This window comes from Trichoplusia ni, unplaced genomic scaffold, assembly GCF_003590095.1.
Source record: "Trichoplusia ni isolate ovarian cell line Hi5 unplaced genomic scaffold, tn1 tig00003798, whole genome shotgun sequence".
Taxonomy (NCBI): Eukaryota; Metazoa; Arthropoda; class Insecta; order Lepidoptera; family Noctuidae; genus Trichoplusia; species Trichoplusia ni.
Window position 1 is genome coordinate 137,543 of NW_020800454.1, and position 16,005 is coordinate 153,547.

General features: G+C 44.3%; 1 protein-coding gene across 2 annotated transcripts; it reads right to left on the reverse strand.

The window, feature by feature from the left end:
- Positions 1 to 1,696: 1,696 nt before the first annotated feature.
- On the reverse strand, positions 1,697 to 14,973 carry LOC113508095 (regulatory-associated protein of mTOR). Of its 2 annotated transcripts, XM_026891067.1 has the most exons (26): positions 14,455 to 14,973; positions 13,591 to 13,693; positions 12,108 to 12,229; positions 11,290 to 11,409; positions 11,029 to 11,175; positions 10,613 to 10,890; positions 10,359 to 10,541; positions 9,663 to 9,865; positions 9,357 to 9,598; positions 9,199 to 9,273; positions 8,708 to 9,116; positions 8,548 to 8,626; positions 8,358 to 8,464; positions 8,154 to 8,266; positions 7,927 to 8,047; positions 7,457 to 7,552; positions 7,057 to 7,230; positions 6,818 to 6,947; positions 6,073 to 6,219; positions 5,905 to 6,008; positions 5,712 to 5,792; positions 4,214 to 4,387; positions 3,965 to 4,148; positions 3,655 to 3,900; positions 3,334 to 3,450; positions 1,697 to 3,258 (listed from the first exon to the last, which is right to left on the reverse strand). In XM_026891067.1, the coding sequence occupies exons 1-25, from the start codon at positions 14,632 to 14,634 to the stop codon at positions 3,384 to 3,386; spliced, it is 3,885 nt and encodes a 1,294-aa protein (XP_026746868.1). In that variant the 5' UTR covers positions 14,635 to 14,973; the 3' UTR covers positions 1,697 to 3,258; positions 3,334 to 3,383. The 2 variants fall into 2 exon arrangements, with proteins under 2 accessions (XP_026746868.1, XP_026746869.1); XM_026891068.1 differs by lacking the exon at positions 5,712 to 5,792 and having other exon boundaries at positions 14,455 to 14,971.
- Positions 14,974 to 16,005: the final 1,032 nt, after the last annotated feature.

Below are 16,005 nucleotides of genomic sequence, written 5' to 3' on the forward strand. Positions count from 1 at the left end.
ATTTGTTCATCATTGACATGATATTGAGGTTTGATCACGACTGGTGAGTGTGAAACCCGCGGGCGCTTACCACTAAGTACTGTTATCTATGGCCACACATTTCATAAGGGAATTCTGAATACATCTCAATTAACATATTTGTTCAATGGAAATCAACATGATCATCACATATTACAAACTACTCATTACAGTTAAATGCTCATTATATCACTTAAAACTATAGCTACCGGTATCCCTCATTTCTGTCGATAGAAACTTGAAATATTAAAATAAAAAAATCACCTCTGAATTATACATGGACATAATTTGTTTTAATTAAAATCTAAACAAACAAACAAAATCGACAACTTATTACGTAATGAACAAAACCTTACAAAATAAAAATAATGGCAGCTAGTAATTATTGAGTCTTAGGAACTTTCTATAAATCACAAGACAAAATCATTTGAAACGAAAAATATACAATTATCTCAGAGAAATGTAGAAAACAAGCTTATTCATACTACATATATACAAATACGAAGTAGGTAATGATGTGGGTGTATATGTTTGTATAATATATATTATGTATGATAATATTGTATGTAGCACCTCTTGAACACTTGGGTGAGCCGTGCTACCTCTAGCGCGAGTCTTGGGCAAAAAGACTGGGAAAATAAGCCAAGTTGCAGAAACATTCATTCATTATGTCATCAAAGGTATCGAAACCATCAAATTAGGTATAGTCTCAAGTCACATTTTTTAAATGTAAATGTAAATCTATGTATCAAACAAAACTAGGCATCCGATAAGTTGCAAGTAAGAAGCTAAACAAGGCAGATGTGGATAAGGGAAGAATGTAGTAGTCTCAGCATTAAAGTTATACGAGCGACTGGCGCCACGGTCAAGAGCTGTAGCGGCCCAGGCGCTCCTTCACAAGACCTACGGCGCGCAAGTGCGTCATAAGTAGGGTAAATAAGCGAGTTTTGAAACAAAAACAGCCTACGCTGAAGAAATACGTTATGATATATTGCAAAAGTGGTACATTACTAAATGGTCTAGGTTTCCTTAGTTTATTTATTAGCATAAGATTGATGTAGGTTATGTTTTAGCTTCAAAGTAAAGCCTGTTCAGTGACGGGACACTTGTACAGCTGGTACAGTCTATCATATTTACACGATAATTACATAGCTACTTAAAGCGTTACATTTTGTGAATAATTTAATTAATAATACAATATTAATATACGTGTATTTTTGTATTATTTGGCTAAATTGTTTGCAACGCATTGCGTTAGTCGCAGAGTGTACTGTAGTACGTTTCACATACAGTTTGAAACACTTTATGTACAGTATCCGATAATAAGATTATTTGTCAGGTCTGCAGGATAAAAAAGGGTTAAACAAGTGTCTGTAATATTTAAATAATAACTGTGCTAGCACGTATAAAGTACATGATACACTCTCCAATAACTTAATTCCATGAATGGGTTGACTTTAGAAACGGGCTGCACGAATTACTGGGTGTTTTTGGTTTTAATAGATCGGCAATGATGCCCCGAGTTATAATATAAAGTGTTTTTGTGCGGAAATGTGTAGTTTTTGAGAAATCTTAAATTAAAGTTTTGAGGTTAATTCTCAAAAATGAAACAGAAAATTTTATAATGTATGGCAAAAACTAGTGTTTTCTCACTCTAACCGTCATATTGAAGTGTCACTCAACTGTCAAAGAGTGTAATTACATTCCAATAGTTCATTTAGTTCATTCGCTTTTCGTTCGCGATTGTTTATGTTCCGTGTTTTCGTATTTTGATTTTTCTAAATTGTTATGATGATTATCATATAAATTGAAATTTATGTAAAATGTTGAAATGTATAAAACTAAATCTAGAACCATCATCATAGTTAACACCCCGACTCGGCGCACCCCGACATGGACAGGTTAGGTTAGAAGTGGTTGGCGGGGTCGTTGAGCGAGCGAAGCGAGCGAATAGACCCCGCCAACCACTTCGTGGTTATTTATTTTTAAACCACCCAGAAGTAGGAGCCCCGCGAAGCGGGGCTCCGTCGACCGAACCAATAACACCGTTTTGACACTCCTAACCTCAAAACTAAATTTCAAAAAATCTCAAAAAATATACGTTTCCGCATCTTTTCCCTTTAGGGGGTATATCCTGGGCACCACCCCTCCCCCCTCCCCAAATCCCCACACTCCTATGAATGCAGCCGATTACTAAAGAATACCCCCATGAATTTCACCAGTTTAAAATTGATATTTAAACACAACAATAGTTTTGTACAAAAAAAAGTAGTCCTATGATACACAAGGTCAATGTAAAATTGTTTGTACAACTGTGTGATAGCAACGTCACAGTCGCAAATCCCACAGACCAGCGCAACAGAGTCGATAACAACAAATTAACATTATAATATCGGTATAATGTAGCACCAAATATTCTTATTACGCGTTCGGATTCACACACTAACCAATATAATAATGGCCTATAAACATGGTCAAATTTCCTTCGAGCAATAACGCATGACAAATTGAAATTATACAAATTATTTATTACCTATTCATAAACAACGAAGTGAGTATTCATTTTTGGTAACGTTTTATTAATAATTGTGTGTATCCGAACGCCGTTAGATCTACGTTTTGTCGATTACATGCGAATAATATTCTACAATCCAATTATACTCATATCACTGACACTTACACTGATTTATAGTACTCCCTAAGATTACCCATACACTAAATAAGTATTCAATGACACACCTACCTTAACACAAACAAAATGTGAATCCTTTAGTTATTTGATGTGGACAATGTATCAGACTAGACAGAAAGCATTACCAAAGTGTCGTGGCTTAGAAAATAATCCAGGCGAGGAGTAAGACCATGTCAGTGAATAGATACTTGTACATAGTTGTGTACGGTCGAACCATCCGAATCAGGGCCCACCAGTCGGGAGGTTTTAGTCTCACAATACTTCTGAGTATAACAAAACACTGTCGATCAGTCTGAATTTTACTATATACATCTCTGTAATATAACAGTTTTTGTCTGAGCATTGTGTTTTTACTGAGCAACAAAAATATGTACATTCTCATTGATTAAATTGTATGTCGCTTTGTATTTATGCAAACAGAAATGTAAAAACGAGACTGAAGGTGGGTAATGATTCAAAGTGTTCGATTGTAAGTGTATAGTAGAGTAGCGCATTGCCGGCCAGTTACTGCGGGCCGCCGAACCAACGGCGGAAGATGAATGTCGCATCTGGAGGAGGATAAAAAAGTATAGAAATGGATATTTAATTAACGTCAAAATGTGTAGTAGTCGTGGGGTGTCTACCTGTCGGCTCACTGGAAGGGCAGCGGCAGCGCCAGGCTGTACAGCGAGGGTCACCGCCGCGCCTCCGACACGTACACTGACACCGTCGAGTCCTTCGAGCCCACTCCCATCGCGCACCTGCCGCGATATAACATTACATATACATTAGAAGCACTCAGCAAATATGAAAACTTAAAAACCACTTAATACATACGAACGGAGACCTTTGGTAGGCGTTTTAAAACGCTTTTTTTATACCGCCGTAAACTGCTAGCCTTGAAAGATAAAAATGATCGAACTTTGTACCAGAATAAAAGTGCAAACATCTAGTTCAGATAGTACCTGAGCGGATGGAAGGTCAGGCATGAGACCGGTCCGATGCGAGCGCCCATGAAACCTTCGTGGAACTTGATGGTGTTGAGCTGGGTGCCCTTGAGGTCGTAGATGCTGATGCACTGGTTGACGGAGCCGCAGGCGATGAGGTTGCACAGCGGGTGCACGTCGATGGCGGCCAGCGGCGCCGGCGCCTGCAGCGTCTCCGTCACGGCCATCTTGCGCGTGTCGTAGATGCGCACCTCGCCGTTGATGCTGCGGGCAGAGGGAGCGTGAGGCGGGGCGGGCGGGGCGGGCGGGCGGCGGCTGCGGGACTCACCAGCCGGTGACGAGCGCGTGCGTGTCGGGGCGCGCGGCGGCGGCCAGCACGGGCGCGCGGTGCTGCTGCAGGCGGTACAGCGCGGCGCCCGAGCGCTCGTCCCAGGCGCGCACGCCGCCGTCGCCGAAGCCGCACAGCGCCACGCCGCCGCCGCGCCACAGCGACGTCGCGGCCGCCTCGCACTCTGCGGACACAGGCGGGTGAGCGGGGCGGGCAGGGGGGCGGGGGCGGGGGCGGGGCGGGGCTCACCCGTGTTGATGTCGGCGTACAGCATCTCGGTGTGCGCGTCCCACAGGCGCAGCAGCGAGGCGCGGCCGGCCAGCGCCAGCGTGCGGCGCAGCTCGCACCAGCGCATGAGCGTGGGCGGCGGCGTGGGGCTGTAGGCGGCGCTGCTCGCAGACCCGCCCACCACGGGGCTCACCACTGCACACGCGACACACAGATGAATCATTCATTATCACTTAAAACACTTCGATATTTATATCGTAGATCATATACCTGCAGTACATGCGTTAATCTTAGTAAAATGTACGAAAACCTTAAATCTTTTAACTTCCATGCTTGTTTTTTATCGTTTTTCTACTAATATCTTTACTATGTTATGCCCTTGTTACATTCACATATAAATCAATAGATAAAAAAATGTACGTTATTAAATGATGCAACGGTTTACTCAAGCGTATTTATCGCACGGGGATTGCCCGACTAGTTTCGGACCCAAAAGGAATCCTTAATCATGAGCTGACGCGGCAGGGTAATGCAATCTAGTCTAGTCGGGTAATTTGCATCATTTAATAATGAATCATTCTCACGATAGTTAGTATCAAAATATTGTATCTTTATTTTCAACAAAGACACCAGCTTTTATCCTTTTTTTTCTTTTCTCTTTTACTTCCGTCGCAACGTGGGTAAACAAGCGCTAATAAATGCAAACAAAATGTTTCTATTATTATTATTCATAAACATAAAATCGCTTATCGTTTATTTGTAAATAATCGTATAAGGTACATTCGCAATTTTTTATTTTTTGCCTTCACATAATATGTACTTCTAGAGAGATGAATCAATTAGCTGGTATTGACAGATTGCATTTTTGCAATAGAAGCAATGCATACTTGTGGGCGTGTCCCCCACACATTTGAGTTGTCACGTGACACATTGAACAGGTATATAATCTAAGATTCAAATCAAACCGTTTTCGTGAAAAGAGTATGACGTTTGTGATGATTAGTAATTTGTGACGGAACTGTTCATGATCACATGACTATGAAAGTACATCTAACTGAAGTGGTGATGATACACAACGAATACGAAACTCAATGACAAACATGTAAAGCTCAATTCAGAAATAAATGATGATAGATAAATGGCACAATGTTTTTGCGCAAGCAGCCGAAGATAGATCTCGATGGCGTGGACGAATATGGGCTGTTGATGGTGATGATGACAATGTTTTGCAATGCTTCAAACTTGTCTTGACATTAGAATAATTATTTTATTATTGTGTTCTTGTTATTTATTAGTTAAGTATGCTATGTACAATGCATCATAGTGTAAAACCCCTTTATAAAGAACCAGTTATCATTTAATACGATTATGTAATTTCATATTCTCATTAAATCAAAGGTAATTAGTGACTATATGATATCGATATTTATTACGGTACTAAGTTGATCTATTTGACAGATGCTAAACAACGCAGACGAGACGTGAAGGATTTTTGTCATAGAACGGATGGTGTACTCACGGCCGGCGTCCTGCTTGCCCTTGGCGCCGGCCTGCTTGTCCTCGGCCGAGGTGAACTGCTCCGACACGAGCTGCGCTAGACCTGCCCGCCCAAACCCGCGTGAGAACTCCACAGTTATTAACACAATGTATGTCGGGTGATGGCTAGCGTAGGTTAGTGGGTGAGCATGCAGGGCTCATGCGTGCGTACGTACTGTAGACGGCCTGCGCGGGCGGCGGGCGGTAGTCGGCGGCCGGCCGCACGTCCAGCGCGCGCCACGCCGACACCAGCGCCGGCTCCATGCTGCTGCCCGACGGCCTGCACAGCGGGAGCGTTAGCACCAGGACTGGCCACAGCAGGGCTCATGCGGAGCGGCCCCTACCTGTAGATGGCGAGGTTGCCGGTGTGCGAGGCCACGGCCAGCAGCGCGTGCTCGTGCGCGTTGAGGTAGGCCAGGGCCGTGATGCGGCCCCAGGCGCGCCGCCACGACCCCACGCACAGCTTGGCCGCCGTGCCCCAGTCCCAGATGCTACACATACACACAGTTTTACTTATGAAATGATGTAACGGTTTACTCACGCTTATTTATCGGGGGAGCCCGACTAGTTTCGATCCCAACCGGAGTCCTTAATCATGAGCTGGCGCGGCGGGATGGCGAGTCGAATGCCAGCTCATGATTAAGGACTCCGGTTGGGAAAATACGCGATAAATACGCGTGAGTAAACCGTTACATCATTTAATAATGAATCAGTCTCACGATAGTTATTATAAAAATACAGTTTTACTTGTATAGTTTTTAAGCTTTTATTGAGGAATGTTTCTGAGAGGCATGATGATTGATAATTAAAAAAAATATTATTATAAAGATTTATCTGTCGCTGACGACAACCAGGCCTGCATTATCCAGTCCGCCGGAGGAGTTCCCGTTTCAACCGCTTCAGGAAACATTTAGGGCCTGCTTCACCGGACGCGCCTCAACATATGTCAGAAGCTATCTGGAGCCCAATAGGTTCGATGCTTGTCGGGCAAGAATGTTTAAATTTATACCGGTGATGTTACCATATAGTGTTAGAAGTCCGCTATTCGAACCCGGGTAGCTGCCAGTTTAATATAAGCGTGGTTGGTACCCGAAGTTGTCCTTGGAGGCGACGGCAGCGTGCTGCTCGTAGGGGTGGAACATGACGACGGCGGGCGGCAGCGGGCAGCGCGAGTGGAAGGCCTGGGTCTCCAGCCGGGACACGCGGCTCGAGCGCAGCGCTGCGGACAGACACGCTGTGGGTGGGGCACTTACACACTAGTGGAATACCGTTTTAGTTGTACCGGACGGTAAATCATAGGTGCTTGCATAGGGTTTGGGCGGGCCTACCGTTGGCGTCGTTGCGCAGGCTGCGGTTCCTGGCGTAGCGCCAGACGCGCTCGTGGTGGGGCCGCGACTCGCAGTCGTCGCGCCAGCTGTTGCCGCTCTCGGGCCGCGCGAACCGCGACGACGCCCACTCCACGAACTGCGTCGTCACGATGGGCTTCTTCTTTATCGGTTGACCTGCACACCAGCATACCTTAGCAAAATTTGCCTTCGCGGCCGTAAGCAAAACCTTGAGTAAATATAGAGCTGTCCTTGTAAGTAACCTCAAAATCATTTACACATGCAGTTTACTTGTCAGATTCACATCAAAAAGTTTCATGTACTTTATGAGGCGTGTGTTACATAAGCATCGTTTTTTTAATTTACACTACTGTAGATTAGTTTTAAGAGCAAAAACACTGACTAGAGGTAGATGAGGTAGATTCTCGGTCTCGATCTCGTACGGCCACCGAGTCTTCGGAGATGGTGTGTGGCAAGCCCGTCTTACTACGACGACTACCTGTGAGGTGATTATATTAAAACACACGTTTACGTTTGTGTTATACATATTGTAATTAGTTACATGCGGGACAAAGTTAGATAGGATAAAATATAGGCTGCAACCTGACACGGTGGCAAATGTTAAACAATATTCACGATTACAAGAAATTACTTTCATTATTTGAGATTATTCAAGTGATTAATTGTTGAGGGGTGCATAGCAATCGTAGTATCGGTATATTATTAGTCAGGATCACATACAACTTGAGTTAACAAACTCTTGCAGTATATTTCGTACAGAAAGATTTTGGTAAAATTGTAAAGTCCAATGTTGTGAGCTATAATTGAATTGCTGGATGAAGGCCTGCAGTGCGCCAGTGGTCCCGAGCTTACCGAGCGGCAGCGTGCGCGCGTCGTGCGCGGCCAGCGGCGAGGCGCGCGTGTTGGGCGACGGCGGCAGGGACGACGCCTCCTTACTGCGCAGCGGCTCCTTCTCGCGACCCACGCTGTCCACCTGCCGGCGACGCGACTGAGTACACGTGGGATTTGTGTTTGGAAAGAAAGCCGCCGCCAAAACTTGTTGCATGTTCGGCTTGATTAACGTTATGACACGGACATACCTGATTTGAGATATAATTAATAATATCGTTGGCCATCTGTGAGATTTGCGGGTGCGGCTCGCGCGCCATCGTCGTCAGCGTGTTCCACAGCTTCATGTACACCGAGCCGAAGCCTATTCCCACAATAATACAATTTGTACGGTTAAGCCACTTATAAGGATCGTTATGGTATGGAGTATGGTGAGCATGAGTGGTGTGTGTTACCGATAGAGGGCAGTGCGAGCGCGGCGCGGTGCGTGTGCGCAGCGGGCGCGCGCGCGTCCGACAGCGCGTCCCAGCCCTGGTCCACGCGCCCGCCGCGGGTCGCCTCTCTGCGGACACAGCGCGCACGGGTGCTCAGACTGACATTACCACACGATATTGATGTTCTTTAGAGCCATCGGACAATTCTCACCTGTCGCTTTTTCGTACTCTTTCCTGAAGATAAACTGCGATGAAGTGTTGTTCGAATATCAGCACCATCCACTGCAGCGCTGCAAAAGACAGGGTGGGTGGGTTAGCTGGGGCGTGCGGGGCGAGCGGGTGGGGGGTGTGGGGGGTGTGGGGTCACGCACCGGCCAGGATCTCGTGTCGCACGAGCGGCGAGGCGTCGGGCAGCAGGCGCGCGGCCAGCGCCACGCCCACCTGGTGGTCGAGCGCGTTGGCGTGGTCGGTGCGCGTGGGCGCGGCGGCCGCCACGAAGGCGCCCAGCGCGAAGGCGGCGGCGGCGCGGACCTCGGGCGCGGCGTGGCGCAGCAGCGGACACAGCTTCTCGTGCGCCAGGTCCCGCGCGCCCGCCCAGCGCGCCGCGTCGAACCCGCGCCACAGGCGGCCCAGCCCCACGCACGCCCACAGCGCCGCCGCGCCCGACAGCTGCTCCAGGCACACGGAGATCATGGAGCCCTGCAGCGCGGCCTCCTGCCCCGCCGGGTAGTTGTCCACGATGCCCGCCAGCACGTAGGCCGCCAGGGTGCGGTGCTCGCTCTGCGGGGGCAGGACTCCGCTCACAACGTAATCGATATCATAAACCATTCATATGTAGACTCGATAGCGAAATACCACTTACGTCTACCGTTGGATCTTGTAGAACTGACAGGAAATACTTGTGTCCTTTAGCATTTACTAAATCCACTTGACAACTCTGCAGAAGATATAAAACGACAATTGAACATTTTGAATAAAATACTAAGTAAAAGGATGCGGTCGTCGGTGAACGGCACGCACCGGATCGACGGCGATGATCTTGGCCCAGATGTAGACCATGGAGGCGCGCAGGTCGGGCGCGGAGGCCTGCAGCAGCTTGAGCATGTAGGGGAAGATGCCCACGGCCAGCACGGCGCGCGCGGCCCAGGCGCCCAGCGCCAGGAAGCGGCACAGCAGGCGCAGCGCGCGCACGCGGTGCAGCGTGCTCAGCAGCACCTGCAGCACCATGGGCAGCTGCTCGGGCGGCGGCCGCCACGCGCTCCCTGCAAGCAGGCGCCGCGTCAGCGCGCGCCGCCCGCCGTGCGCGGGGGACGGCGCGCGCCTTACATTTGCCCAGGTCCAGCCACACTTGGAAGGCGGTGAGCTGGTCGCGGAAGAAGGGCGAGTGCGTGTAGTCGGCGGGCTCGGGGCGCAGCAGGCGCGGCAGCTGCGCCAGCGCCAGGTCCAGCGTGTGCTCCCAGGCCGCCCACAGCGGGTGCGCCGCCAGCGACGGCAGCGCGGGCGCGGACACCGGCGTGCAGTTGTACGACCTGCCGACACACGCTATACTGTACCACCTGTTGCCCGTGAAGAGAAACTTAATAACAAATATTTTCAAACCAATCCTCACTACCGCGCAAGAACAATAATTAACTAGCTAAATCCCGCAACTTCGTCCGCGTGGCTATGAGATAACACGGATATAAGGCAAGAAATTTTAAAAACCATCAATCGATTTCGCTTGCACGCAAGCACAATAATTATAACGCAAGCATTTTTCTTTCACATCTTCTAACTTTTTATATCGTATATAATCGGTCTATGTCTTATAGGTCTATTTTTATAGATATTCTAATTTATAATGTTGCAATTCATAAATCAATAAATGGCATTTATGATATAGATATTGATTATACCTAAAGCGTCGTTACGATTACGCGCGAAAGCTACGTTGAGCGTAGATCATCATGCGATTGGCCATTTCGGATTTTAAAATTTTATATTTAGTTTTGACAGTAAACGCAAGCGTTGATGATACGTTACCTCATAATCCTGTCGGCAAGTAGGAAGTTCCTGCAAAGCGAAGCGGTGAGTAGATCAGCACGGAACAGTTGCTGAAAAAGTTCTGGTGGCAGAGAGCTCCATGCAATCGTGTCCGTGATGGCTGTGAAGATCCAGTTTAATTCTCCCAGCATAGTGCGTCGATCTGTGACCTGGCCAGGAATTCTGTGAAATAAATAGGTAAGTGAGTGAAATGTCGAGTACATATCGGTAAGTGTGATGTTGCAGAGGGTTACTTGTCGATGAGGTCGTGCACGTCGGGCGGCGCGGAGCGCGCGCGGCTGCGCAGCACGAACCACTTCATGGCCATCTTGACGGGCGTGGTGAGGCACGCCGTGAACAGGTCGGCCGGCAGCTCCGGGTGCATGGGCAGCGCCTGCCCCGCCGCGCACGCCGCCAGCTGGATGCAGTTCTTGTACGACACGGGCGCCGCGCCCGCCGCGGCCCCCGCCGCGCCGCCCGCCGCGCCGCCCGCCGCGCCCCCGCCCTCCTCCGACTTCGAGTTCAGTTGAGCCTGCCGAACATCGAACTTGTTGTACGTTCATAATATGCTTTACTTACGTACTAGGTATTTAAATGATACTCTAGAGTATAGTACGAGTTAGTTTTAAGTCAACTTAATTACACTCGGTTCACGCATGTTGTAACTTGCCTCGTATTCGCGTTCATGTTGTTCGGCGAATAGTTTAAAGTTGTCAACGATGACGCCGGCGTTGGAGCAGTCGTACACGTAGAGCGAGGGCGCGCCCATCCACGTCTGCAGGTCGTACATCGACAGGGGGATGTACTGCGTGTAGGCCTGGGGACCACATTACACCGTCAATAATGATACATATATGCGGTAGAATTAAATGCAAATACCCGTGATTTTTGGTTATTCTATTTAAAATGGTTCTTATAATTTTATACGAACCCTGTTGAAGACCCAGATCTCGCCTTGTGTGGTGGGCTTGGGGACGCCATGTCCGTTATAATGAAACAGCACCCGCTCGTCCTTAGCATTGCGACGGAGCGAGCAACACAGCTTTTTGACCTGGAAAGTAATCCGATGTAGAAATATCCACAATAAGGACAGATTGGATGATACCACTTATAATGGGCGAAAGGAATAATAAAAAAAAGGAGATTATTTTATTTGTTACTAGCTTCTGGTCGCAGCTTCGCTAGCACTGATGTTTATTATCTTCTAGTTCTATTCTTAAAGTTTTAGCATAGGTATACGAGGGACAAACAGCGGGAGCTACTTCGTTTCATAATTATTAATTTATCAGCCTCTTTATGGAACTTAATAAAAATATTAATTTAGTTAAGTAAATAATGATCAATATTTTATCGAAAGGTTTCATTCAGTATCAATCGGCAATAAATAGCTGCCATAGAGCCGTTTTTTTAAAGTGGTTTTGTCCATCCAATTGTGTTTGTGTATTTAACGCATAGAGCTGCTCGTATCTGTGTGTAAAACGGTGTTTCGCGACAATTATCTCAAGGCCAGACTAGTAATCCCAGAGGTCGCCGGACGCACACAAACTAATTAATATTTTAATTTACGTAAACGCCTAATGAAATGTCCCATATGGGAAGTTAAGCCTTCGAAATTGGGAACTACACGAATGTTAGCGTGTGTTTATGCATTTAGTGTAAACCTGACTCATTTGTTTGCTGTACCCACATAGGCGATATTAAAAACTTTCAGCCATGATAAAAGATGTCAGATTGTTCGTTTGATCATACCTCATCACTAGTGGGGTCGAGACTCTGCTTGTAACGCGCGCGCGGCTGCCAGCGCTCATACTGCGACTGCAGCGCGTGCCCGATACTCTCCAGCGCCTTGCTCGGAGACAGCGATTGTGGATCTATTAAACAAAAGAGATTTAAGTTTTACTATACAGATTAGTACTATGCCAAAGCAATACGACTAAAACAATTAACAAATTTATTACAAGCCAGCAACATAGACTTAAAATTTAGGCAAAAAATGTGTCTAGTAGAATAGAGCGTTACTCGAATTTTGTAACATAGGAGTATTCTGACAAGTTTGTAAATAACAGTATCTAAAAAAGTATAAAATATATAAATAAATAATATCCAGTTACTCTTTAATCGTAAGGTTATCAGTCGCAACTTGACTGAGTAGGTAGGTCTCAATGGCACGCGATCACTACATGGCTTGGGGTTCAATCACAAACAATTATACTAAACCCGGACCACGAGTTAACTTTGCGAAACACGGAATTCATCTTATTAGGAGGGATAAGGTTTATTTATATTAATTAAGCCTTGATTTGCTACTAAGAATAAAAGCAGCTGTGAATACCTGTTACTTAGACTAATGTGAGGTAAATTAAGGTCCAACGTGAGTTTAATAGGGGTATTATAAATATATTTTTATGAGTATTGTGATAAGAACCTGTCACGTATAAAATAGATTCAATTTGTGAAATAAAATAAAACAAATAAAGTAAAACAAATCATCAACAAATATGATGCAATTTTTTTTGATACCTGTTTCTTATTAAATATTAATTGCCTGGATTCGGATTGCACGCATCATTTGTAAAATGCGCAGTAGGACTTCATGAACGAAAATAGATAGGTGAGTTAGTTAGGCTCTAGGCACGCATAGTGTTGATTCACGTCACCCGAACAATTCGCGTGATTCATACGGCGCAATTAGGCGAGCACTATAAAAGATCTCGTCATCCTCACACATCAAATGTAAACAAAAAATAAAGATCTCTCAAAAGTCACAATTGTATTTAGATATGATAAGACATGATAAATTATGAGCATGACCTGACATTTTACAAAATGGAAAGTATTGTTTTACACAATTCTACTGTTCAAATCAACAAAACAATGCATGTTGTTGAGGAGTGTGAAAAAATTTTGCAGTAGCTTTCCTGTCCACATTCTTATCTAAGTTGCAGATCAGCATTTGTGTTGCAAAATGCATTCAGAAAGTTAACATTTACAGATAAAAAATAATGCTGCTGATTTTTTGTTAGATTTAATAACTATTCACTTCTAATCAACAGCAAAATATTATTAAACACAACAAAGTCTATCAGCATAACTGCAAGACTTAAAGTTTTAACAAATGAAATTTGCAATGCTTACCAACTCAAATATTTGAGTGCCAGAAATGGCAAAATATTATAAAGCAAAATGTACTAATTACCATATTCTAATAAGTATATCTTTATCCTTATCTTACCTATCCAGCATTCAAGCCTGGCACAAGGTTGAGTCTTCACCACATCGGGGGGATCCACACCCACATTCAGGCATAGCACTAGAGCCACGCAATGAGTCTTGTACTGTATGCATAAAAAAAACATCCAGTCAATATTTAATTACTTCTGTTAGTAGCTCCTAGGCTATCAGAAAGAAAAATTTGGTTTTGAAGCCATTAGAATACCCACACCACTAATGACACTTAAGGGTGGACATAAGTATCAATCTGGAATTTGAAGCCAGATTACTTTGGAAAAAAAATATATATTAAAATTAATTGATTTATTAATATACTTATAAAAAAGACATTTCAAATGCTGTTGTAATAATACATCCTGAAAAATAATTATTATTCTCATGAAATTTGAACCTTTAAATATTTAAGTAAGTGTTTACCCACCTAATTAACACTAAAATAGTAATAAAACTATGCTTACAGTCTGTACTGTAATCCTTTTAAAACAATTTTCGAAAATCTTTAATTATACATGTACATGTAGTAGATATTGTTGGAAACAACATCGAAAAGTTACATGAGCAATAATATTTATATTTACGCAATAGTTTAATGCATTTTTTTGCTATCGATTTTGTTTACAACTTACAACTACAGGAAAACATTCAAACAAGTTAGTCAAAGGTAGAACTGGATAATGTGGGTTAGAAATGTCATTATTATTTACTACGAAAACAAAGTTGTTTTTTTTCATTAATCGTCGTATGCTGTGTGTGTTACAACGCATTCATTCAATGAACCATGTGCGTTTGTTTTCATCTCACTTACGTTACACTCAGCTACGCAATAGCGTATTTACAAGTTATCAATTGAAAGTCATTGTGTTACCTTTTCTTTGACCCTCCACGTGTGCTCTACGCGCTCGGCGCCCTTTATAGGCTCCAGGTGCCTGGGTTTATCATAACTTAGTGGTAAATCCCAGTCGTCTACGTCCGATGTATCACTGTCACCCTGAACACTGTTTTTATCCTCATCTTTGACCGCGAGATAAGGAGGCATTTCTGTCATTTTTAAACAACACTTTGTCACAAAGTCGTCAAATTTTATCACTCAACGAATGAGGACACTCAAGAAAAACATTTTCAAAACCTCACAGAATCATGTGCGCGTCCATTTTTCCACCACATGGGAATAAACAATAAATTAATTTTTCGTTACACGCATGTGTCTTGACAGAATAGTATACAGATAAAACTGTCTTTTTTTAATAAATTTATTGATAGGAAATTTTCCTAAACTTCCCTTTTTCTCGATTTTTGTTTATATCAATTTATTTTAATTTGTTAAGTGAAAAGGAGTATAATATGACTGCGTTCGTGTTTGATACTTTTAAAAGTTTAAATATATAGTCCGACACTACCCTCGTTCTCCCGCGAGTAGGCTGTCCAAGAGGATTATTTTTATTATTATTTATTTATATAAATTAAATAACATATAAATTACATTTTTAAATATAGGTATATAAAAAAAACAACATGTATTTAAAAATATAAAAAATAGTGTTAGGGCTCCAGAGAGAGGAACCTCCTCACGATGCGTGCCGTGTCTAGAAGAACCGCTTTCTGAATCAAACCCTTGACCCAGACTTATATTATTATTATAATAGTGCGTAGAAATGCAATTAAATTGGTTGGTGGTGACTCGCTTATTTAACAATTGTCCCCCCCCCCTCATTATACCGCCACGGTATGCAGCAGGTGGCAACATCAGTGAGATAGGCTAGGGTGAGGTGCGACACCGATTTCACCATCGCGGGTCACAGACTCTGAGATGGGTTTATTACTATAATACACCATTAGACACTGACTCCCCCGATCAAATGGCTCTAACGACCCCTCTCTAGCCAGACAGTTAAGGCAAGAAAGAGCTGGGAGTCCCCTTATAGAATGACCCTCTGGGGCATTCAGATTCCGTTGTGTCCCTATTCACAAACAGCTCGCCACTAGCTGTCCTGCAGATGACCTTCAGATTCATTATTCATTTATATCTAAAGGTTTGAAAAAGCATACTAATGAGTTCTCCAGTCTTGCGTATTCCTATGATGAGATAACGACTAGCCCCGACGGGTGTTTTTATATATTATTATTATTATTTGTGACCGTTAATCCGGCTATTCTTGTTTAGGTTGTTTTCGTGGACTTGAGGTATTTGTCCAAGCCGTTCTAAAATTGGTTTACATTATGAGTTGTTATTACTTCTCCGGGATGAGAGGGCCAGTAACCAAAAATAGTAGGTATTCAGTAGATAGACCAGGTACGATGGCCTTCGTAACGCTTAGTAAGAATGTTGTTTTTATTGATTGAGCCTGTGAAAAAACCCCGCTTCTGGGCAAACTTCCCTGGGGACTTCCCCCTTTTCTTCATTTCTTAACAACATAAA

What these genes read in the sequence shown, in the direction of transcription:
- LOC113508095 (XM_026891067.1), bottom strand. Translation starts at nt 14,634, where the DNA reads ATGACAGAAATGCCTCCTTATCTCGCGGTCAAAGATGAGGATAAAAAC. An exon ending in GTGCACGACCTCATCGACAA is followed by an intron (nt 10,542 to 10,612) that starts GTAACCCTCTGC and finishes TTTATTTCACAG; the next exon opens with AATTCCTGGCCAGGTCACAG. An exon ending in CTGACCTTCCATCCGCTCAG is followed by an intron (nt 3,451 to 3,654) that starts GTACTATCTGAA and finishes ATATCGCGGCAG; the next exon opens with GTGCGCGATGGGAGTGGGCT.